The sequence below is a fragment of the Muntiacus reevesi genome, chromosome 14 (assembly GCF_963930625.1).
Source record: "Muntiacus reevesi chromosome 14, mMunRee1.1, whole genome shotgun sequence".
Taxonomy (NCBI): Eukaryota; Metazoa; Chordata; class Mammalia; order Artiodactyla; family Cervidae; genus Muntiacus; species Muntiacus reevesi.
In genome coordinates this window covers 64,764,100-64,786,509 of record NC_089262.1, presented here as the reverse complement: position 1 = coordinate 64,786,509, position 22,410 = coordinate 64,764,100, and the positions used below count along the sequence as shown (strand labels likewise).

At 53.6% G+C, this 22,410-nt stretch overlaps 1 protein-coding gene across 1 annotated transcript in view; it reads left to right on the top strand.

Annotated features, from left to right (window-relative positions):
• The first annotated feature begins 6,059 nt into the window (after window positions 1-6,059).
• FGF18 (fibroblast growth factor 18) overlaps window positions 6,060-22,410 on the top strand; it is a 35,863-nt gene continuing 19,512 nt past the window's right edge. Inside the window, exons 1-3 of the mRNA XM_065905416.1 lie at window positions 6,060-6,678; window positions 6,850-6,886; window positions 21,751-21,931. Of these exons, the coding sequence (XP_065761488.1) occupies window positions 6,647-6,678; window positions 6,850-6,886; window positions 21,751-21,931 (250 nt within the window). The 5' untranslated portion in view covers window positions 6,060-6,646. The remainder of the gene's footprint in view (window positions 6,679-6,849; window positions 6,887-21,750; window positions 21,932-22,410) is intronic.

Below are 22,410 nucleotides of genomic sequence, written 5' to 3'. Positions count from 1 at the left end.
GTTTTCATTTACCAATTTTGAGAATGATGGTTGATGTCAGCATACCTGAAAGTAACAAGTATTCTGAATTCAAATTTTTTGTAACTTAACAGTATTTTTTCAAAACTATAAAAATATTTTGTTGAAGTATAGTTGATTTAGAATGTTGTGTCATTCTGCTGTACAGCAGAATGATTCAGTTTATACACATATAGACAATTCTTTTTAAAAATGTTTTCTATTATGATTAACCCCAGGAATATATTGAATATAGGACCTTGTTGTTTATTTATTCTATGTGTAATATTTTGCATTTTCTAGCACCAAATTCCTAGTCCATCCCTCCCCTGCCTGCCTTCCATTTGGCAGAACAAGTCTGTTCTGTTTCTGTTTAACAGATAGGTTCATTCGTGCTATATTTTAGATTCCACATATAAGTGCTACATGGTATTTGTCTTTCTCTTTGTGACTTGGTATGGTAATCTGTAGTTGGATCCATGTTGGTGCAAATGGCATTATTTCATTCTTTTTTTTAAATGGCTGAATTATTTTTTTTTAAATTCTCTCTTCTCACCCTCTCTAGTGTTAATAGATTTTAATGATGTCTACTAAATTCAGGTTTGAATACATTTTCTTTATCTCAGACCTTTACTGATCCATTTCTTCCACAGAGCTTTGGTTCCTTATGTTAAAAGTGGCATTTAGAGATCACAGCCTAGGTGGGAGTTGATAGCTCCTTAATACTGTTTAACAGACTTAATTAACCTGGATGATCAGATAAGACCCTTTGCAAAAACAGAAACATTTTTGAGTACTAGGAGGGCAAAGATAACACTTGTCAGCAGGAAGCTTTTCTTTCTGATACCTTTTCATTTTGATATCTTTAGGTCATGGGTGAGAACTCTACAGTAGAGTTACCTTCAACCTGAACCAGAGGACAAAACAGGTTAATAAGGGACGCTATTCGAGAGCTGTCCAAATTGCTGGATCATGCATATGATAATAAAATGAGGTTTATAGTCCTGTGTAAAACTTGTAAAAGCTATTTAGTTAATAGGGAGGGGATTGTGTATACATTGTCAGGATAGGGCTGTTTTTGTTTGAAATTATCTAAGAGAAGGTTAAGGGTCACAAAACTAAAGGTTAGTGTCTGGGCTGTGGAGATACAGGGTTAAAGTTACTGCAGAAAGTCTAAGGCTACCTTTTAGCCAGATTTTAACAAAAGAACTAGTTGCTCCCTGACTCATGAACTTGGCAGTAGACATCCTATTTTAATGCTGTGAAAGTTCCAAGAGCTGATGTAGAGAAAATTTTACAGCTGCATCTGTGCTAAGGGTCTACTTTTCTCACTGAGCTACTTGATCCTCTTGAAGACTTGAGGCTGTGTTTGTCCTATTTTCTTAGGCTGAAGGTTCTCTCATCTTTGTCTCCAAAATATATTCTATAGACTCCCTGAATTTTGTGATTCTTAGGTTTGGAAAGGTGGAAAAGGAATGTCAGGTTGCAGTGTTATGAATATACTTTCACTTGAAAATGAGGTAGAAAGAATCTAAACATGTAGATACTCTGTCCCAAAGCATCTAGGTGCTTAGGATTAATTGGCAGGCAGAACACTTCCAGGGGTTCCTTTCTATTGGTCAGGCAGTCTGCATACATTCTCAACTACCCTTGAGACAACCAGTGAAGTTTTGCCAAGATCTGCTCAGAAAATTGCAGACTTGCTAGCCTAGAGCTGGGAATTTGACTGTTTATGTGTCCAACTCCCCAACACCAAACTAGCACACAGCCACGTGGTCTCAGCTACCATAACTAGCTGAACTAGTAACAGCTTTTTCATTGGCCTCCTTAAGGCCACTGTTGCCGCACGCCATTACAATGTAACCATGCTGCATTGACAGACTGGACTTTGGCCCTTACTTACCAAGCCTTTGTTAAATTGCCAAACAAATGGGTATATCCACATTGAGTACTGAAAGTGTCACTTATTTGTGTCCAGCTCTGCAACTTTATGGACTGTAGCCTGCCAGGCTTCTCTGTCCATGGGATTCTCCATTGCAAGAATACTGGAGTGGGTAGCCATTTTCTTCTCCAGGGGATCTTATGACTCAGGGATTGAACCCTGGTCTCCGGCATTGCAGGCAGATTCTTGACCATCTGAGCCACTGGGGAAGCCACTGAGTGCTAGTTGGCAGTAAAAAGGAACAATGCTGATAACAGCAACCAGATGGGACTTGCCAGGCAGTTCAGAGGTTAAGACTCTACGTTCCAATGCAGAGGGCACGGGCTTGATGACTGGTCAGGGAACTGGGATGCCACAAGCTGCGTGGTGAAGCCAAAGAAAGACAGGAGTGAGGATGAATCTCAAACATGCTGAGCAAAAGAAGTCAGACACAGAAGAGCAGGTACTGTATGTGGATGCATTTATGTGAAACTGGAATCTAGTGCCAGCAGATTAATGGTAACTTGAGACTAGGGATGGGTGTGGGGAGATTGCTCAAGAAAGGTGTTTACAGAAGTATAAACATTTGTTGAACTCCAAGCATTTAAAAGTTGTACATAAATAGTGCCTTAAAAGGCCTTTTGACGGCTTGTCAACTTAAAGCCACAGCCTAAAAGTTGAGAGCTGTTATATTCGGTGGGAATTTTTAGGACTTCAAGCCTGGGAGACAGCGTCTCAAATGACTGAGAACTGTTTGGAGGAGGTGGGTGGAGGAGTTGGGTTATACAGAAATTTGCAACAAAGAGCAGGTAGTCTGAAAAAGAGCAGGTAGTCTGAACGTCAAAAGTGTTTCTGTGAATTAAAACCAGATACCTCAAGGAATTTAGCACTTTTCTATATATGGGGAATGCAAGAGCCTGGGCTCATAGAAATCATGCTAACACACCCATCCTTTTCCCACCCAGTTGATATCTTTTTCCTGGAATACTGTGCATTGCTGGCTTTCCCACCTTTGGGTCTTAGCCTAAGTATTGCCAATTGATGCTCTCTATTCCATTGTTTTCCTTCAAAGTGCTGTTAAGCTTGAATTTATCTCTCGGCTTATTTGCTTATTGCTTGTCTTAGTAGAAGTGAAGTGCTTTTTAAAGCAAAGGCCTTCTCCCAGGGCCTGATGCAATAAATGGTGATTGAAAAAACTGGAGAGAAGTGACTACCAAACTAGAGACGCATACTGCTACATGAATATGTCAAATTTGAATAGAAAAAGCTCATTTAAGATTCATTTGTATGGTAAATCAATAGGTTTGAAGGTGTGAATGATGGGGAAAGAGAATGTGTAAAAATTTGATTTGGAGTAGAAAAATTCTTTTCAGTAAATTGAGAATGATCCTGCTTTCTGGCTTTGTGAACAAAAACATAATGAGAGAGTAACCTGAAAACCCTGATCAGAATTATTAAATAATAACTAAAACCTTTGAAACCTTCATTGTGAGCCAGACCAAATGATCTCATTTGGTAACTCACAGCAACTCAACACTTGTTGCTGTTCTTAGATGTGGAAGATGTGGCTTGTAGATGAGGAAGCCTGCAGGAATTTATAAGTAACTGTTGGAGGCAGTCTTCAAAGCCAGGACCTCTAACTCTTGAGTTTACACTCTTACTCAGAACGTCTCTTAAAGTCAATCCTGTTTGTAAGTAAGTGTTAGTCGCTCAGTCGTGCCTGACTCTTAGCGACCCCATGGACTGCAGCCCACCAGGCTCCTCTGTCCATGAGATTTTCAAGGTAAGGACACACTGGAGTGGGTTTCCATTTCCTTCTCCAAGGAATCTTCCCAACCCAGGGATCAAACCCAGATCTCCTGCACTGCAGGCAGATTCTTTACTGACTGAGCTACAAGGGAAGCCCAGTCCTATTTGGGTGACAACTTTGTAAAATCAACAGACACTATCTGAGCCTTAAAAAAAACTGCAAGTATTTTAGAATATGAGTAATGATGTACTCATTTTTTTCATTCAAAAGTAATAGGAAATAGTAATAGTATAGGAAACTGCAAGTATTGATTCTTAGCCAGGAGATGCTTCAAACACCCCACTTCAGCAGGCAGTAGGCCAAAACCACCTCTTGACTGGTCTGTCAGAGGTCTTAAATCTTAAAGTAAGATCAAGCACACGGTGAAGTCACAGGACCCAAAGGGAGCATTTCTGTCCATCTCTTTTGGGTTGGTCATTGCATGCTATCTTGGGATTTACGAGCTCTAGCAATGAGAATGTCTAAGTAAATTCAGCCCAGTGCTTCAAACAAGAACTTTCTGCATCACTCAGCATCTGGCTTTGAAAAGGTTTTCTGCACTTGTCTTCAGTGCAGTCTGTTTAGGATAGCCTCAGCTTTGGGCTTCCCTGGTGGTTCAATGGTACAGAATGCGCCTGCCAGTGAAGGAGACACGGGTTTGATCCCTGGTCTGGGAAGATCCCACATGTTTTGGAGCAATTAAGCCCTTGTGCCACAACGACTGGGCCTGTGCTGTAGAGCTGGGGAGCTGCAACTGCTGAGCCTGTGTGCCTGGAGCCTGAGGTCTGCACCAAGAGAAGCTACTGCAGTGAGGAGCCCGCACACCTCAGCTCGAGTAGCCCCTGTGTGCTGCAGCCAGAGAAAGCCTGAGCAGACAAAGACCCACTCAGCCAACAATAAACAGGAAAACACAGAGTATTTTAAAGATAGCCTCAGCCTTGAAAGGGAGCTTAGAGCCGCTGGCAGGGAGGCAGGGAGGCCTGATAGCCAGAACAACTGCTGATATTTATATAGGAAGTATTGCTTTTGGAATGCACCTATGGCAGCCCACTCCAGTACTCTTGCCTGGAGAATCCCATGGACAGGAGCTTGGCAGCTACAGTCCATGGGGTTGCAAAGAGCAGGACATGCCTGAGCGATTAAGCACAAGCACACCTCAGCTTCACTATAAGTGAAAACCACAGTGAACATAGAAAACCACCAGTCATGGCACATCATTGATGACACAAGGAAAATTTTAACCAAATAGTCTGGATTCCTGAATTTTGCTTTTTGAGCTTATTCAGTTTCTCTTCTATGACTAAGTAGAGCCTGGCTGTCTGGAGCTTCAGACAGTGTGCGGCACTCACATGTGATAAGAACACCTACATTCTGAGGTTGGTGGGAAGGACAGGAGTGGTGCCTCTGAGGAAGCAGAAAGGGTAAGAAGAGATGCTCTCAGAAGGGACCTGGTTAAAAGAGTCAAACTGCTTAGTATGCAAAAAATAGCAAATCTCAGCCTAGAGGCCAGAAGAGGGCCTGGAGTGGTCGCTGACCAGAGTCCTGCTGGCTCCTCCCGGGCCTGTATAGCCTGCCCGGGCTGGGCTGCAGTGAAGCCTTGGGGACGCTAGGTGGCAGCCGTGCGTTTCCAAAGGTGACTCGCCCATCAGAGCCCAGCTGGGAACCAACCCCGGAGCCCTGGAAGGGGGTGGGTGGGGGGCGTAAGAGAAACCCTCAATGCCCCCTCCCTTTCAACGGCAGAGACGGAGATTAGAAAGGGGTTCACTTAGGGTGGCCAGCCTTCCCAGAGGGATATGGGATACGCCACGATCCTCTGTGGATTCACAGGGTGGGTAAAAGCGACCCCCCTCACGTGGAGCCGCCCCGAGGGTTGGGCCTGACCCGCCCTCCCCTGCTCCCCACTCAGGCGCTGGTGGGTGTGAGTGCGGGGACGAATGTGGGTGAGGAAGGACATTCTACACCTAACTGCGTTCTTGGAGACCGCAGCCGGTTCAGTTCTGGCAGCCTTTGCGCCGTGGCGCGGGTCATTGCGCCCAGGCGCAGAATTTCGACGGCTCCCAGCGCTCATCAGCTCCAGCCTCGCGGGCTCTGCCCCTTCGGAGCTGTTGGTCCCGTCGCCGAGAGTCTGAGCGCCTCCCTCCAAGCCGGAGAGCCAGGAGAAGAGGAGGCGGCAGAGGAGAGTCCGCGGCAGGCCGGCAAGCCGGCAGGGCCGCCTTTGATGTGGGCGCGGCGCACCCAAGCGAGCTGAGCGCCCGTCCGGCCGCGCCCCGAGGGGGGAGCCCCCGGGCCCCGCATCCTCATTGTGCCGGCTCGGGCCCGGGCCCGCCCCCGGCCCCCCGCCCCCTCGCCGCCCGCGCGTAGAAAACGCCCCGGCCGCCGCCAGTGGTGGGAGGCGGCGATGCGCACGGCCGGAGAGACGCGGAGGAGGAGACATGAGCCGGCGGGCGCCCAGACGGAGCGGCCGTGACGCGTTCGTGCTGCCGCCGCGCGCCCCAGCCCCGGAGCGCTGACCCCTGGCCTGGCGCAGCCCCACGCCCCGCCTGGAGAGTGCGCCCCAGCTTCCAGACCCTCCGCGCATGCTGCCCCCGGAGTGAGTCGGCCAGCCAGCCTTCCGCGGACGCCCGGACGGCCGGCCGGCCGGCAGAGAGCCAGGTTCCTCGCACCGGCGGTGCCTCCTGCCCAGCGGCGGCCGCCTCGCAGCCCCCGCGCCAGCCCGGAGGGCGCAGCGCTCGGGAGGAGCCGCGCGGGGCGCTGATGCCGCAGGGCGCGCCGCGGAGCGCCCCGGAGCAGCAGAGTCTGCAGCAGCAGCAGCCGGCGAGGAGGGAGCAGCAGCAGCGGCGGCGGCGGCGGCGGCGGCGGCGGAGGCGCCCGGTCCCGGCCGCGCGAAGGGGACATGTGCAGGCTGGGCTAGGAGCCGCCGCCTCCCCCCCCGCCCAGCGATGTATTCAGCGCCCTCCGCCTGCACTTGCCTGTAAGCGCCCGCGCTCGGGGCTGCCCACCCGGCCCGGACGTCTGTCCGAGTGCCTGTGGCTCTGCCCGCCCCGCCGTTCTTTTGACTTTGCGGCTGCGTATCTGTCTGTCTGTGCGCGCGTTTCCCTCCCTCCAGCCGCAATGACCTCCTCTCCCTCTCTCTCCCCCGCAGGTGTTTACACTTCCTGCTGCTGTGCTTCCAGGTACAGGTACGTGGGCTCCTGACTCTGACCTCCCCCTGCACCCACCTGCCCCTGCCTCTCGGTACGTGTCGGTCCCCTTCCCCCGGGCCGCGCCCCCTCCCTGGGCCCCACCCCTCCTGGGCGTGGAACGGTGCACCTGTTCCCAGGGCGCCGAAGGGCGGCTCCGCGTGCGCCCAGCGCGGGCGGGGAACCGGCCAAGGGCAAGGGGCTCTGTTGCTGGACTCAGGCTGGCGGGGCCCCAGTCCGCTTCGGCTGGGAGGAGACCCTCGGAGCCGGAGGGCTCAGTCGCCACAATGTGCCGGGCTCCGAGCCCCTCGGCCCCGGTGAGGAGTTAGGACGGAGGGATTTTCTCTGCCAACCGTCCCTTCACCATCTCCGCTTGCTCTTCCAAACAAAAAGGCTCCTTTCAAGCGAGTAGATTCCGAGTCCAGGGAGAAAGCTTCAGTTGTAAATTACTCTGTGGTTTCAAAGGCGTTGCAGCATTGAGAGAGAGAGAGAGATGTGGAACTCGGAGGGGAGACGGGTGAGAGGGCGCAGAGCGGGGCACAGGAGCCGAGGGCCCCTTGCCTGCGAGGCGGCTCCGAAACGGGCAGCGCTTCGCACACCCTCGCCCACGGTGGTGCAGCCCTCGGCTGCGTCCCCGCCTCGCTCCCCGCTCGCTCACTCTCCTGAATCAGAAGAGGGCTTGGCGCTCAGCCTGGAAAGCACTTGCTAAAATCTGATCTGTTACTTCAGCAGCTTTCAGACTCGGGAAGGTCTTGGCACGCAGACAGTTGGAACGCTGGTGCTTCCAAAGCCGTGGAAATGAAGGAAGAGGGTTGAGGTGGGGGGGGTGGGGGACGCGGGAGGGAAAGAGAAGAGGGACTGGGGAGCCGACTTCAGCACCGATTAGAACCAGACCAGGCTGCCTCAGCTTGGGGTGGGGGTGTGCGGAGGAAAAGGGACTAGGAAGGACCAGCTGCCCTAGCCCCCCACCCACCTAGAGCTCTGAGGGAGGGGCCCTCGGAGGAGCTGGACTGAGGCCAGAAGAGATTGCCTGCCCCTTTCCCCTCTGGCTGAAGGCAGGTGAACTCCTAGGGTTAGAGAGCATGCTTAGGCCATGGTTTTCTGGATCCTTGAGGTGCCGGGAGCCCCGAGCAGGGAACGCGGAGGTTCTCCCAGGTGTGGGTGTGTTGTGCCTCGGGCCGGCGCCCTCTTGCAGAGGGCGGTGGCAGCGGCTGTGGTGAAGGGCCTGCTTGACTCCCCTCCCACTCCGAGGAGAGAATTGTTACCATCACGATGGACTTTGAGCTGCGGGCAGCTAGTTGGGACCGGGGGCAGGAAGCGTGGATGGACAGACTGATGGGTTCTTTCCTTCTGTTGGCCAGGCTGGGGTCCCCGGTGACTCTTTGAATCAATACAACTGGAGTCAGTAACTTAAGGCTGGCTGTTTGCCAAGCAGATGTGACCCTGTGTGGTGGCGGGGGCGGGGTGGGGAATGGCTGGTGTCAGAGAGAGAGGCCAGAGCCTGGCATGGCCTGCCTGGTTTGCAGCTGAGTCCCCAGGCAGAGGGCAAGCCCCAGGGTCACTCAAGGGAACTGCTTGTCCGGCCTGGGTGGGAACTCTTCCCCAGTGCCCTGAGCCTGGGGGCGGGGACAATGAAATGGGCCTGAAGTAGAGAGAGATGGTTTCAGACCTTGTTGCCCAAGCCTCCTGTTGTCTGCTGCCTCTTGGACCTTGAAGCGGGGTCCAGGAGGGGATGCTCTGTGGTCTTTCGTGTTCGCTGGGAGAATGGAAGGGAGGGAAGCTGGTCTCTGCATCCCACCTTACGTCCTGGCTAGAGCTAGAGCCAGCCTTTGGGGGGAAGAAGCTGAGGTGGTCTGTCTGGGTGAGGTCTTCAAGCAGGTGAGGGAGCCTCCCTCCCCTCCCCTCCTCTCGCTGCCCCCACCTCTCCCCTTTTCAGTCTTTCCCCTTCTAAACTGCCTTAGGTCTGACTGATGTTTTTAACTCATGGTCCATGTACCCTTGGGATGTCTAAGGATGGGATTATGGGGAAGGGGTTTGAAACAGTGTTCAACATGGTGCCTAAATATGCAGTGTCTGTGAGAGTGTTTTCACCTCCCCACGGATTTTTGGAAGCACCCGTGATGGCTAAAAGATAAAGCAACACTACCCTAGGGAGTTACAGATGAGGTTGGCAGGTGCAAGTCCTCCTTTATGCTCTGGGGCTAAGGTGGGGTGGTCTTAGAGGTGGAGATGAGGGCTGGGCCCCCACAGGAGTCCACAGGAGTCTGGAGTCTGCTCCCCGCTGCATTGTTGGGCCACCACCAAGAGAGCAGCTATTTCCTGGACAGTGGGCATTTGGAGGCTGGCTGCGAGAGTACCCTTGGTGAGCAGGACCCAGTGAGGCTCCCCGCACGGTAGGAAGGCTCAGGACTCTGCCGTCCTGGGGACGGGCCTGAGCCCCAGGTCCATCTTTCCCTGTGCATGGACCTTTGTGAGACTTAGTTTCATCGTGGGTGGCCCTGAGGATGAAATGGCATATGATAAGGTGTGGAAGAGGTTTTGTGAATTCTCATCACCCAGGAGGGCACATGTCTCTGTTGGAAGCTCTATATACCTAATGCCATTCCCTCCCCAAGCCTAGTGTTTTGGAGAACTGGTCCAGTCCTAGCAGTGGAGTTTCTGGGCTCCTCCCTCTTCCCATCTATTAGCCACCAAGCCCCCAGCGGGCCCCCTGCCCCCAGCCACATTTCCTTGAGCACAGTCAATGCCAGACACTGCCCCCAGCCCGCAATGTGGTGAGCCCCACCCTCCCCCACCGGCAACCCCCAGGAGCGAGAAGCTGGGAATTTAATAAAATCCTTTCTCCACACGACTTGGGACACTGCGGATAGCTCAAATCGGAAGAATTTTAAAAATTTCCAAGGGGAGCAAGCGGCGTGACCAGTAAATTGCTTTTCTGCACTTGGCTGAGCGCTGACAATGACACCGGGCCGGGCCTTTCACGCAGCTCGGCCGGCACCTGCCTGACATTGTTCCTGCCGCCAGGCTCGGCTAGGTCCTGGCCTTCTCCAGACGGGCCAGCCGGGAGGCCGGGGCCCCCGGTCCTGCCTCCCACAGCGCTGCTTCCTCCCTCCCCACGCTTGTTCAAGTCTGGGAGTGTCCTTCCAGGCCTTGGCCTGACCACCCCTACACCTGGCCTCCTCAGTGAGGTTGTTAGAAGGTTTCTTCCAGTTCGCTGGGATGGCGAAGCCAGAGACAGAGTCCTCTGGGACTTCAAGAGAATGGAAAGCAGTCCTATTGGGTTGCACTTTTAATTTCTCAAGAAGCAGCCTCATGCATCCGTTCGTCTGACCAGTCAGGTATTCCTTCCTCATATGTTGGCTGCAAACCTGGTTCTTGCTGGCCCTGGAACAAGGCTAGTCGCTTCCTGGCCTCATGGTCTAGAGAGGGAGTGTACCAGATTAACAGGAATTCCTTCAATGCCCTCCTTTCCATGATGTGAAGTGTTGAGAGGCAGGGAGTGGCCTCCTGTCTGACAGAGGGGGAAACCAACGCTGGGGAGAAGTGACCTGCCTTTGTTGAGCAAGTTTTGCTTGTAAGAATTTCCAAGTGGCTCTTACATCGGGAAGTTTGTTTCATTCTTGCTACCATGCGACAAGGGAGACTGAAGAAGGTGAGGATGATATTCCCATCTCCCAGATGGAGAAACTGAGGCCCAGAGTGGAGAAGCGGTTTGTTCAAGGCCACAGCTAAGCTTCAAGTCTCTGAAATCAGGATCTTGTATTCTTTCCAGCACACCAGGCAGACTTTTTGAGAAATACTGAAATGAATCAGAAGGAATACTGATGGGGGCACTGAGTCTCCAGAGACATGCTAGGGGTCCTTAATGAGAGATCTGGTGATCTGGCTGGATCTCCATGATAGGATCCCTGTAGTTGGGGTCAGAGGCTGGTGGGGGTCTGGGGGCTGTCTGTGGTTGAGGGCATCTGATCTGGTGCCTTCAGGCCCTGATCGTCCTGGAATGTTCTGGTCTGAAAGGATTTCCAAGCTAGAGGTGGGAGTTCTGTAGGGGGCACAGGGCTGGTGGATACAGCCCTTTCCCCGCGTGGAAGGGGAACGGGGCATCCTGCCAGCCTTCCTGCAGCCCAGGAGTGTCCCCTGCTCTGAGGCAAGGAGGTGGATTTTTAAAATTTCCTGTGGTTGGCACTGCCAGGGCCCAGCAAGCTCTGGGTAGCATGTCAGGGCCACAGCGTTGCCTTTTCCCTGCCCTGGAGACTGTGAGGGCGCAGTGGGCCCCCAGAAGGAGGAGGGTGGGTCAGGGAGGAGACTTTCTGCCCTCAGCTGGGCCTGATCGCATCCTGGAGCAGAGACATTCTTGGTGTGGGAACCAGGGTGCAGCCACGTCAGGCTGGCAGCCTCACCCGGAGCTCCCGCCAGGTACTGCGAACTCGTTATGTGAATGAGGGTTTCTCACGGCACCTCATGAGCTGCCTGGGATTAGGAATTCTCAGATGAAGGGAGTGAGGCTCAGGGGCATGAAGTCACCTGCCCTCGGTTGCATGGCAGGAGAGCGAGGCAGAGTGGGATTCAGCTCTAGCTTGGCCACTCTGGGACCCAGGCTTATGAAACAGCACTTTTGAGGCTCCACATCGGCCAGGTTCAGAGAGTCGCTCTGCCTCGTCTTTGCTGTGTGACCTTGGGCAAGTTTCTTAACCTCTCTGGGTCTCAGCTTTTGCATGAATAAAAGGGGAAGGAAACAACCAGTAAAACGGTTCCTCCTTCCTAAGGATGTGGAGCAGGGGGAGTGCAGAGCCAAGACTTTGCTCTGGGAGGACTCCCTCTGGCCCCCTGTGAGTGGCCTGAGCCCCACTTGCCCACGTCTCTCCACCTCCTGGTGGCTGGGGAGAAGGAAGGGGCTGACTGCTTTCTTTCTGAGGGCAGGAGCTGTCTGATGGACTTCTGTGTAATCCCTGTCTTGTGCTGGGTTGCGCTTGCCCCTCACTCACAGGGACCCGTGGCCACGCACTTAGGGGAGGGGAACGCCTCGGGCCCTGCAGGCGAGGCTGAGGAGAGCCGCCGGCCTGCTGTCGGCACCTTGGGTCTGAGCATAGGGATTTGTTCGGGAACATCTAAGGGTAAGCGGGCCCTCAGGCTTTGGGCAGACTTGCTGATTGTGGCTGGGAGGTGACTGGCTTTTCTTTGCTCTGACATCCAAATGGCATAAGGCCTCAAGTGCATTTAAGATACTGCTTTGCTGAGGATTTGGGGCCAAAGACAGGCCCGCATGGGCCACAGAGCAGAAGCGTGCTGAGGATGCCTGGATTGGAGTCCTGGCTCCATCCCTGTCACTGGGTGACCTCCTCACTGTGCCTCAGTTTATCTACCTGGGTGTCAGTGAAGTGAGCTGGGCAGCGTCTGTGAATCCTGACTGTGTGGGCCTTGGCACAGGAGAAATCTTGGTTTGAATCCTCTCTGTGCTGCTGAGCAGCAGTTTAGCAGATGTCTTAACCTTCCACCCTTGGGACTCAGTTTTCCTCATCTGTGTAATGGAGTCATGAGAGGTACCTACTTCTTAAGGGTTATGGTGAGGAGGACTGAATAGGATAATGCACATAGAGCAGCCAGCACTGTGGCTACACTCAGTAAATAATTGAGTAATTGTCATTGTTCGATGGATTATATGCTGCACAGTGCTGGAGAAAGCTAGAAAGACCTGCTCCTTGCATCGGTGATATCAGGCCCCCTCTTGTCTAAGCACAGATCTTGGGTTTGGGCCTGAATTTTATCCTCATTGCATCACTCACAGGCTATGTGCCCTTGGGAAAGATTTTTAACCTCTCTGAATCTCTCATCTCCTCATCAGTTGAGAAATAGGAATAGTAATACTACTCCTTGGGAACAGCAATTGAATCCATATCATGAACTTGATATGCAGTAGGCATTCAATTATGGTGTTTCTATTAGCAATCATGGCTGACCCTGGACTGCGTTTTGAGCAGGATGAAGATATCTAAGGCTTCAGCATTTTTCCTGAATGTTCCCTGTGAAGAGATGGCAGGTGCTTTGGGCAAAGTGGCTTTCTACCAGTCTCCCCATCCCACCTCTGCCTCAGAACCCCTTCACACTTTGTCACTGCTCTATGGCCCAGCGCATTCTCTGCTGGGGCTCACAGGGATGAATAGGAGCTCAGGCTCTAGACTCAACCTGCCTGGGTCACACCCCCTCGGCCACTGGGAAACTGCATGATGGAGGGAATTCTTGGCTTCTCTGTGACTCATCTTTAGCGTGAGCCTCCGGGTGGGAGCTCCCCCTTGGGCTTGCCGTCAGGGTGCATTGCGGTCCCTTGGGGGAAGCACTGGTGCAGCGCTCAGTGACTGAGCTGCAGTGACGCATCTGACTCTGGTGTTAATGTCGGGTCAGTGAGCAGTGGGGTGGGGGAGCAGCTTCCCTGAGGGCCGGGCACCTGGACTGAACCCCCTCAACCCTGTACCAGCTGGGGGCCACAGGGTATTCAGGACCCGTCCCATCACTCTGGGACTTGAGCGAAATCTGTGCAGAGGGGCAGGGGCTCAGGGTGCAGAGGCTGTTCTGACGAAGGGCCGTGAAACTCGACGCAGGGCACAGGGATGATCTGGCCAAGGATGGAGTTCCATTTGCATCTTGAAAAAAGAGCAAGCTGGGTGAAGAGTCTGAGCCTGCCTCTGTGTGTGTGTGTGTGCGTGTGTGTGTGTGTGTGTGTGTGTGTGTGTGTGTGTGTGTGCATGCGTGCACACACAGAAAACCCTTTGCAGGCACATGGAGCATTTCTACATGGAGCACGGAACATCCTGATGTGCTCAGGGGACTCCACACTGGTTGGAGTGGCTGGTGCATCAAGTTCAGGAATGGGGGTGATGTAAAAGGCCATGATGGGCCTTGAATGCTGGAATAAAGAGCTTATTTATTACCTCTTTGACGTGCAGGACCACTCTCCCCACCCAAGGGCTTCCAGGAAAAGGGACTGGAAGGAATGAGAAAGAGAGGAAAGAAGGGAGCATGGGTCCGTAGGAGTCCCGCCTCCTCCCACAAGCCGGCTCCAGGGTTGACTGGCTGCGGCACCCGTATTGACGATCTGTACAGAGAGGCTGATGTATGGGGAGGGGGCGCCCCCCGGTCAGCGCCTTGGGTGGCAGCACCCCCCTCCCGTGGTGATGCTCAGCCCTGCCAATCAATACATTGACAACCCCGGGAGCTTAATGGACAGGCTGGGGGTGGGGAAGGACCCTTTGGAGGGTCACTCTGTCCTGACTGGGACGGATGTGATGAGTGTGACGGCAGAGAGGGGAGGAGCCCGCAGCTGCGGGGTGGGTGGGGATGTGGGTCTGAGTGAGCTGAGCTCAGATTCAGGGGTGGCCTGGCCTTTCTCCTCCCCTTCCTGTCCAGGGGTGGTCACTTGGCGAACCTGACGGGCTCTGGAGCCAGAGGCAGGCCCTGGTCTTGGCGCATCCGTGTTGGTCCACCTTGGGCAAACCCCTTGGCCTCTGTGTCTCCCTGCATCATGGGGAGGGTGATCGCACTGACCTGCTCAGGTCCTGTGAGCAGCAAGGAAGCGGGGCCTGCAAAGTGCTTACCTCAGCCCACTAGGTGGGTGCCAGCATTAGTTTCGCTCTCAAGGACAATTATAATCCACAGAGCTCTATGACTGGCATCAGATCCTGGGCAGGAGGCCAGGCTTGCTCTCGAGGAAGAGTTTGGGAGCTGCCTTTCAGCTTGGAGAGGGTGCTGACTCTACCAGGGACCACTCCTGGAGGGGAGTGCAGGTCTCGGGGTTGAGTCCAGAATTTGGAGAAGCTCTGAAAGCCCTCAGCACGGCCGGCCCGCCGCTGCTCCTGGAGCAGGAGGCAGGCGGTGGTGGAATGTGGCCGGAAGGTTGGGGGCTGCCTCTCCTGGGACCGGGGAGACCTTCCCTTTCTGGGCAGGCTGCCTGGAGACAGGGGCACGGGTTTTGTGAGGCCTCAGGAATGGGGACCTGGGCGGGAGGGGGCAGTCTGAGCCCATCCTCCTCTCTTAGGGAGGATGGTGAGCTCAAGGCCTTCAGTCCTTTCATGTGTAATCCTTCGCCTCAGTCCCTGCCCCACTGGCTTGTGGCCAGAGTCAACTGCTTTCCTGAATGGGGGAGAGGTGGGTGACAGGGAGAAGGGAGAATGAAGCAGGCCAGGCTGAAGAGGAGGGGAGCGTACGTCCTAAGCTGAGCTGGATCCAAATCTTGATCCTTTTTTGCACCAATTCTGTGCAATGTAACCTATCTGAGCCAGCCTCAGTTTCCTAATCTGGGAAATGGGGATAAAGATCATACCAACTCACAGGACTGCTCTGGGGACAACATGAGATAATTTACTTAAAGTTGTTCTTAGCACAGAGGACACGCTCCATAAGTTGTGGCTGTTTAGACAATAAGACAAAAGAAAAAGAAAAAAGGTACCTATGATTACTAATGTTTTTCTGAGATAAATAATTAGAAGCAATCTCATTCTGCTGCTGAGAAAACTGAGGGTTAAAGAAGTCGAGTAAGTTGGTGATTTGCGATGGAGCCAGGTCACACTTGAGGTCAGTGAGTGTTAGTTACCTTGCTGAATGTATATGATGTGGGTGTCTGACGTAACGTGTATATGTAGGAGATGTGGCTGATGTTGGTGGGAGGTGGGGCCAGGAAGAAATAGGAAATTCCTGCCAACACGCCTTCAGAGCCATGAGGGACTGGGGAGATTGAAACCTGGAAGCTGGCCCTGGCATGGGGGGCTCACCCCAGCATCTTTTCACCCGTGTTAGTTTCCCTCCAAGGAGCCTAAGAGAGGAGGCTTGGAAGGTGGGTGGGGGCTGGATGGGTGCTGTGCTGTGGATAGTGGGGAGCTAGGTGGATTCTGGGAATAGGGGAGCCCCCCGTTGTGAGACTGCAGGCAGAGATGGCGAGCTCTGTTCCACCAAGTACCACTGTGTCCATGCTAGGTTCCAGGGGATCGCCGGGGGTGGGACAGTTGAACCCACTGGGCCATTGCTGCCCCCGCGCAATTCCTGGGTCCAGGCATGACTATTCCCATCAGATCCCAAGCCCTCAGGTGAGGGAGGGGGCCCCCAGAAGGCAATCATGGTCTCGGTCAGGCTTCAGGGGAACCCCCACCGCAGGCTACCCTGTTGTGGGAAAAGCCACCTTAACCCAAAAAGCAGGTATGTGGTGGGCGGGAGAAGGAGATCCTCTTGTAAGGCGCTGAGCTCTGCCCCAGGAGACACCCTGTCGGCCCAGCCCTGCTCACCTCGTGAGAGCTGTGGCCTTTTGATTCCGGTCACACTGCAGCCTTTCAGCACCCCTGGTGGTTATGCACCTGCACAGGTGTTAACCGGGTATAGAGCAGCTCTGATTGCTCTAGGAAGGCCTGGTAGACGGGCCCCCCTTGGGCAGTGAGGCCAAGTAGCAGGAAAGGGGAGGCAGAGGATGCTCCTGAGCGGTCCTGCTCTGCCTGAGCTCCACAGGCAGACCCCGGAGAGGTGGACTGGCGCTGGTGCCTCCCCCACGGGAGCCGAAGATGTTTGACGAGGGGCCATGTCTTGAGGTCTTCTTAGCAGAGCGCCCGGGACAGAGGAGAGCTTAGCAATTGATGGCTTTAAAAACCCTCTCGGCACTCAGCTCATCTGGTTAGTAAGTGGTGGGCTGATTTTGGCTGCCAGGACCCCCTCATCCTAGCCGCAGTAATACCGCAAACATTTGCCAGGTGCGAAGGTGGAGATTCAGGGATGCACCAGGTAACTGGACTCTGGGGACAATGAGCAATGCACTACAGTAGTACCCAGAGGCTATAACCCAACCTGAGGCCAGAGGAGAGGATAAGGTGCCTTCCAGGGGAGGGACCTGGGGGCAGGGGCCAGCCAGGCAGCGGGGACTGGATGCCTTTTTTTTTTTAACTTTTTATTTTGTATTGTAGACCCAGGCGGCGCAGCAGTAAAGAATCCACTTGCAATGCAAGAGACTTGGGTTCGATCCCTGGGTCGGGAAGATCCTCTGGAGGAGGAAATGGCAGCCCCTCTAGTATTCTTGCCTGGAGAATCCCACGGACAGAAGAGCCTAGTGGGCTACAGTCCATGGGGTCGCGAAAGAGTCAGACACAACTGAGTACACATGCAAGGCTTTATCCAGGGCTCTTGTTTTGTGTTGGGGTGTTTCTGATTGAGAGTGCCATGATCGTTTCGGGTGGACAGCAAGGGGACTCAGCCATGGAGGATCTGGCCCGTGCAAAGACCTGCAGCCCCCAGAGGTCCCACCCAGGAAGCCCAGGGCGCTCCCCGCCTTTGCAAATGGACGGACTCTGACTTCATGTCAGAGGTCACCCGGTGATCTCCCTCGGGACTGACCTGGCCACAGAGTGTGGTTCAAATGGTGGGAGCTGGCCAAGATGGATTGTCCCCACATCCTGGGAATAGCCCCCGGATAGCCCTGCTGACCCTGGGTCACCCAGCCGCCTCTGCCCAGTGGGCCAGGAGGAAAATCGTTAACGGGAGGCTGGCTTCCGGGGCAGGACAGCACCCCTCGGGGACCGGGGGTGAGGAGATTGGTTTGACCTCTGGTCAATAAGGTCTCCTGTGAGCAGGAGGAGATCTGGAGAAGAGGGAAGGAGGCCGGAGGCCTGGCCTTGGGGGAGGGGACAGGGCCCGTCCACCTTGGAAAGGCTTTCCACAGGCCTCGCAGGTGTGGGCCTCGGGGGCATGCAAGCTCTACCCTCCCTGAGCCCCAGGGTGTGACAGGAAGCGGGTCCCAGGTATGAGAACTGGCTCTGAATGGGCTGGCCACGGAAGGTCGTGCAAGTGAAATGTGTGCACGCTTGGTGTGCTGGTGAACAAACCCTGTACCCCTGGGCAGTGCAGTTCAGAGCAACCAACTCAAGTTTTCTGAGCCTTGGTTTCTGCATGTGCTAAACGGGGTGATAAGCGTTCCCATGGCCTAGGGCTGTCGGGGTGATCAAAAGCACTGATGTCTCCCCAAACTGTCTTCTGAGCAGCTCAAGTGCCTTGTCCCTAAGGACGTGAGAGTGTGATCTACTTCTGCCATGGGGAGGCTTCTGTTTATGGGGTTTCACCAAGAGCCTCTTAAAGGTATCCCTGGTATCCTCTCAGTAGTTTTTTTATTTCCTGAGCTATGCTGGGTCTTAGTTGTGGCACAGGTTATCTTTGGTCTTCATCGCAGCATATGGCATCCTTAGTCATGGCTTGTGGGGCCTAGTTCCCTGACCAGGGATTGAACTCAGGCCTCCTGTATTCGGAATGTGGAGTCTCAGCCACTCCACCACCAGGGAGGCCCCACTTGGTAATTATCTATGCCTGCTGAGCCCTTGGTTCTGTGCCAGGCAACTGTTCTAAGACTGTGTGTAATATTCATAGCAGCCCATGAGGAGGGCATCATTGTCACCTCTCAGTAACTTGCCTGGGGACCCTTAGCTCAGCAGTGACTGGCCCTGGGTTTTGAACCTCGGTCCACTCCCGTCTGCACTGGTGGGGCAGGCGGGGCCCAGTGAACTGGAGCCGAAAGCAGCACTTTGGCGATCATACAGCTTGGGGCTAACTCTGCCACGGCCTGATCTGTGACCGTGTCGGTTCAGCTTCAGAGCCTCGGTTTCCTCAAGTGTCACATGGGATAGCGTTTCCACCATGAGGGTGATAGTGAAGGTTAAATAACGTGGTCCACCTGAAGTGCCTGCAAGGCTCAGGCTGGGGTGGGAGGATGCGTACAGGTCAGCCAGGGCACAGAGACCTTGGCTTGGGCATAAGCAAGTAAGCGTGTTAGTCACTCAGTCGTGTCTGACTCTTTGCGACCCCATGGGATGTAGCCTACAAAACTCCTCTGTCCATGGGATTCTCCAGGCAAGAATGCTGGAGTGGGTAGCCATTCCCTTCTCCAGGGGATCTTCCTGACTCAGGGATTGAACCCAGGTCTCCTGCATTGCAGACAAATTCTTTACTATCTGAGACACCTGGGAAGCCTGGGCATGGGGTGTAGAAATAAGGAAAACAGTTCCTGCCCTGAGGAGCTCCACAGCTGAGGGGTGAGACACATGCTCAGGCAGTCCTGATTCCAAGAGCTCTTCCATGGGCTGAATGGGGTCTTGCTCCACCTAGGAATGGGGTCCTGAAAGCCTAGCATGCCTAGAACAAACTTGGAATGCTGTCTGGACTTCAAGAATTACTCAGCTTTCTGGTTAAATGGGCTGGGACAGGCATACGATTATCAGGGCACAGGGAAATCTAGTGGTGCTAGTGGTAAAAAAAACCCTGCTTGCCAAAGCAAATGTAAAAGACCGTGAGTTTGATCCCTGGGTTGGGAAAATCCCTGGAGAAGGGCATGGCAACCCACTCTAGCATTCTTCCCGGGAGAATCCCATGGACAGGGGAGCCTGGTGGGCTATAGTTCATAGGGTCACAAAGAGTCGGACATGACTGAAATGACTTAGCATGTATGCAGGGAAACCTCATTTAAAGTAGTTACATGGGATGACAGGACCCCAGATCTTTTCAATGTTAACTTGTTCATTCATTCATTCATTTGACAAATGTTTGAATTTCTACTATGCTGAGTGCTGGGGATATGGTAGCAAACAAGTCAGGGAGACAGACAAAGACCAGAGAAGTAGATGTTATGTCAGGTTGATGAATACCAGAAAGAAAAGCAAAGCATGGTAGAGAGATGAAGAGTGACAAAAGTGGGGGCTACCCCAGAGAAGCAGTCAAGGGAGTCCTGTCTCAGGATGTGACATTTGAGCAGAGACTCCAATGAGTCAGAGGAACCAGAGGGCAGAAATCTGGGAAAGAGCAGTGAAACAGAGGGCAGAGCAAGTGCAAAGGCCCCGAGGCGCCCGTTGGGTTTTCTATTTGGAAAGCTCAGAGGCATGCAAAGGCAGCCAGTGTAACGGGGGAAGAAGTGGTAGGAGATGGAGGTGGAAGAGTGGTCAGGGCTCCTCGCGCAGGGCTTTGAGGCCATGATGGGGACCTTTATAAAAATGTGATGGGAAGGGACTTCCCTGGCAGCCCTGTGGTTAAGGCTTTGCCCTCCAAGGCAGAGGGTGAGGGTTCCATCCCTAGTTAGGGAGCTAAGATCCCCTATGCCTCATAGCCAAAAAAATCAAAACATAAAACAGAAGCAATTTTTTAACAAATTCAATGAAAGGCTTTTAAAAGATGATCCAAAAAAAAAAAAAAAAAAAAAACCTAAACTTGATGGGAAGCCCTGGAGAGTTCAGGAGAGGATTACACAAGGTGCCTGGCTTTGGTGGCAGATGGACTTACAGGTGGGAGAAGAAGCGGAAAGCTGCTGAGGAGGTGGGTGCGAGTCGTTCGGGTCTCACCTGGACCGTGATCAGCAAAGGAAGACTGGAGAGATGCTGTTGGCTTAGCCATAGGGGGATTCCTGGAGAGTGTGGTCAGACATGAACTAAACTTCTAGCTGTTGTTTAGTTGCTAAATCGTGTCTGACTATTTGCCACCCCATGGACTGTAGCCCACCGGGCTCTTCTGTCCATAGTATTTTCCAGGCATGAATCCTGGAGTGGGTTGCCATTTTCTCCTCCAGGGGATCTTCCCGACCCAGGGATCGAATGCATGTCTCCTGCATTGGCAGGAGGATTCTTTACCACTGAGCCACCAGGGAAGCCTATAAAAGTGGATGGATTTTTTTTCTGTGTGTGTATATATAGGATATCTCTGCAAAGTGTTAGTCACTCAGTCATGTCTGACTCTGTGAGTCCATGGTCTGTTCATTGAATTCTCCAGGCAAGAATACTGGAGTGGGTTGCCATTCCCTTCTCCTGGGGATCTTCCCGACCCAAGGATCAAACCGGGGTCTCCTGCATTGCAGGCAGATTCTTTATCATCTGAGCTAACAGGGGAGCCCTAAACTTCTAGGGTATAGGAAATTTGATGGGAGATGCTAAGCAAAAGCTTCTCTACAAGGGGTTGGGGCTGTGGGCAAATGCCTGGTGATAGGGCGAGCATAAGGACCATTAGAGTATGAAGAGGAGAACCCCTCCAGCACCAGCTCCTAGGGGAGAAGTGACAATGGGATGTGGTTCATTCATTCCTAGGAAGCAACTTGCCAGGTCTCCCTCCTTCCCCACTGAGGACCTAAACAGCAATGATATGTCCCCAGTCCCTGTCCCGTCTCCATGGTGATTTTGGTACTTTTCTTCCCGTTGGCTCACTTTACCCTGACAGCCATCCTGGGCTATGTTCAGGATGGGGGCTCTGCTCCACTCTTATACTGGGGGGAAATCTGAGGCAGAACAAAGTGTGTTCTCAAGGTCACATGGGCCACTCTGGCCCATATTTCTTATTTTAATTTGGGGCTGTGGCGGAAAGAAAGCAAACTTTGTCTGCTGTCAAACAAGTGTGTTTTCAAATAGGCCTAGACTGGATCCTTAGTTTTGCAACTTCCTGGCTGGGCCACCTTGGGCAACTTACCTCACCTCTCTGAGCCTCAGTTGCCCCATCCATGAAATGGGAGATAACAGGGCAATTGAGCTTCCCTGGTGGCTCAGTGGTAAGGAATCTGCCTGCCAGTGTAGGAGACACAGGTTTGATTCCCTGGGTTGGGAAGATCCTCTGGAGAAGGAAACGGCAGCCCACTCCAGTATTCCTGCCTGGGAAGTCCCACAGACAGAGGGGCCTGGTGGGCTACAGTCCTCGGGGCCACAATGAATCAGACACGACAGAGCGACGGGGCGACGACAAACAGGGCGGGTATGAGATGTGCTAATGCTTGGCCCGGAGCCGGCATCAAGGAGGCTCTGGCTCTGTATTGTGAATGTGGCTCCTGCCGCAGGGTATCTGGGCTTCCGGGGTGGCTCACTGTCGCCCCTTTCCCTGCCCAGGTGCTGGCGGCCGAGGAGAACGTGGACTTCCGCATCCACGTGGAGAACCAGACGCGGGCTCGGGACGATGTGAGCCGTAAGCAGCTGCGGCTGTACCAGCTCTACAGCCGGACCAGCGGGAAGCACATCCAGGTCCTGGGTCGCAGGATCAGCGCCCGCGGCGAGGACGGGGACAAATATGGTAGGTGTTGGCCCCTTCCTGCCCCCTGTACACTTGTCCTTCCTGGCCGCCGAGGCCCCAGGTGCAGATCCCAGCTCTCCCGTATCCTGGTGTGTGATCTTGCACCCAGTGCTGAGTCTTTCTGGGCCTCAGTTTCCTCATCTGTGAAATGGGGATGCAGAAGCACGTCCCTGAGAGCCTTGTCGGGAGTAGTGACTGAAGACATGAGTAAAGCCTACTCTTGCTGGCCAGTGCCCCGTAGATACTAGCTGTCATGGGTAATCGCGGCTTGCCTGGGCCTGGCCTCTAACAGGTTGCTTCTGCTCCCCAAGCGTCGTTTCACTGTCCACGGTTCAGATGCTTGGGTGGGGGTGGGGGGGAGCCTCTGGGGAATGTTTTCTGGAGGTTTGAGGTGGTGGTGGAAATTGGCCTGGTGTGAGTGTGTGCGCATATGTGCATATGTGTGTGAGAGTGTACGCATTTGCACAGAGAGGCATGTG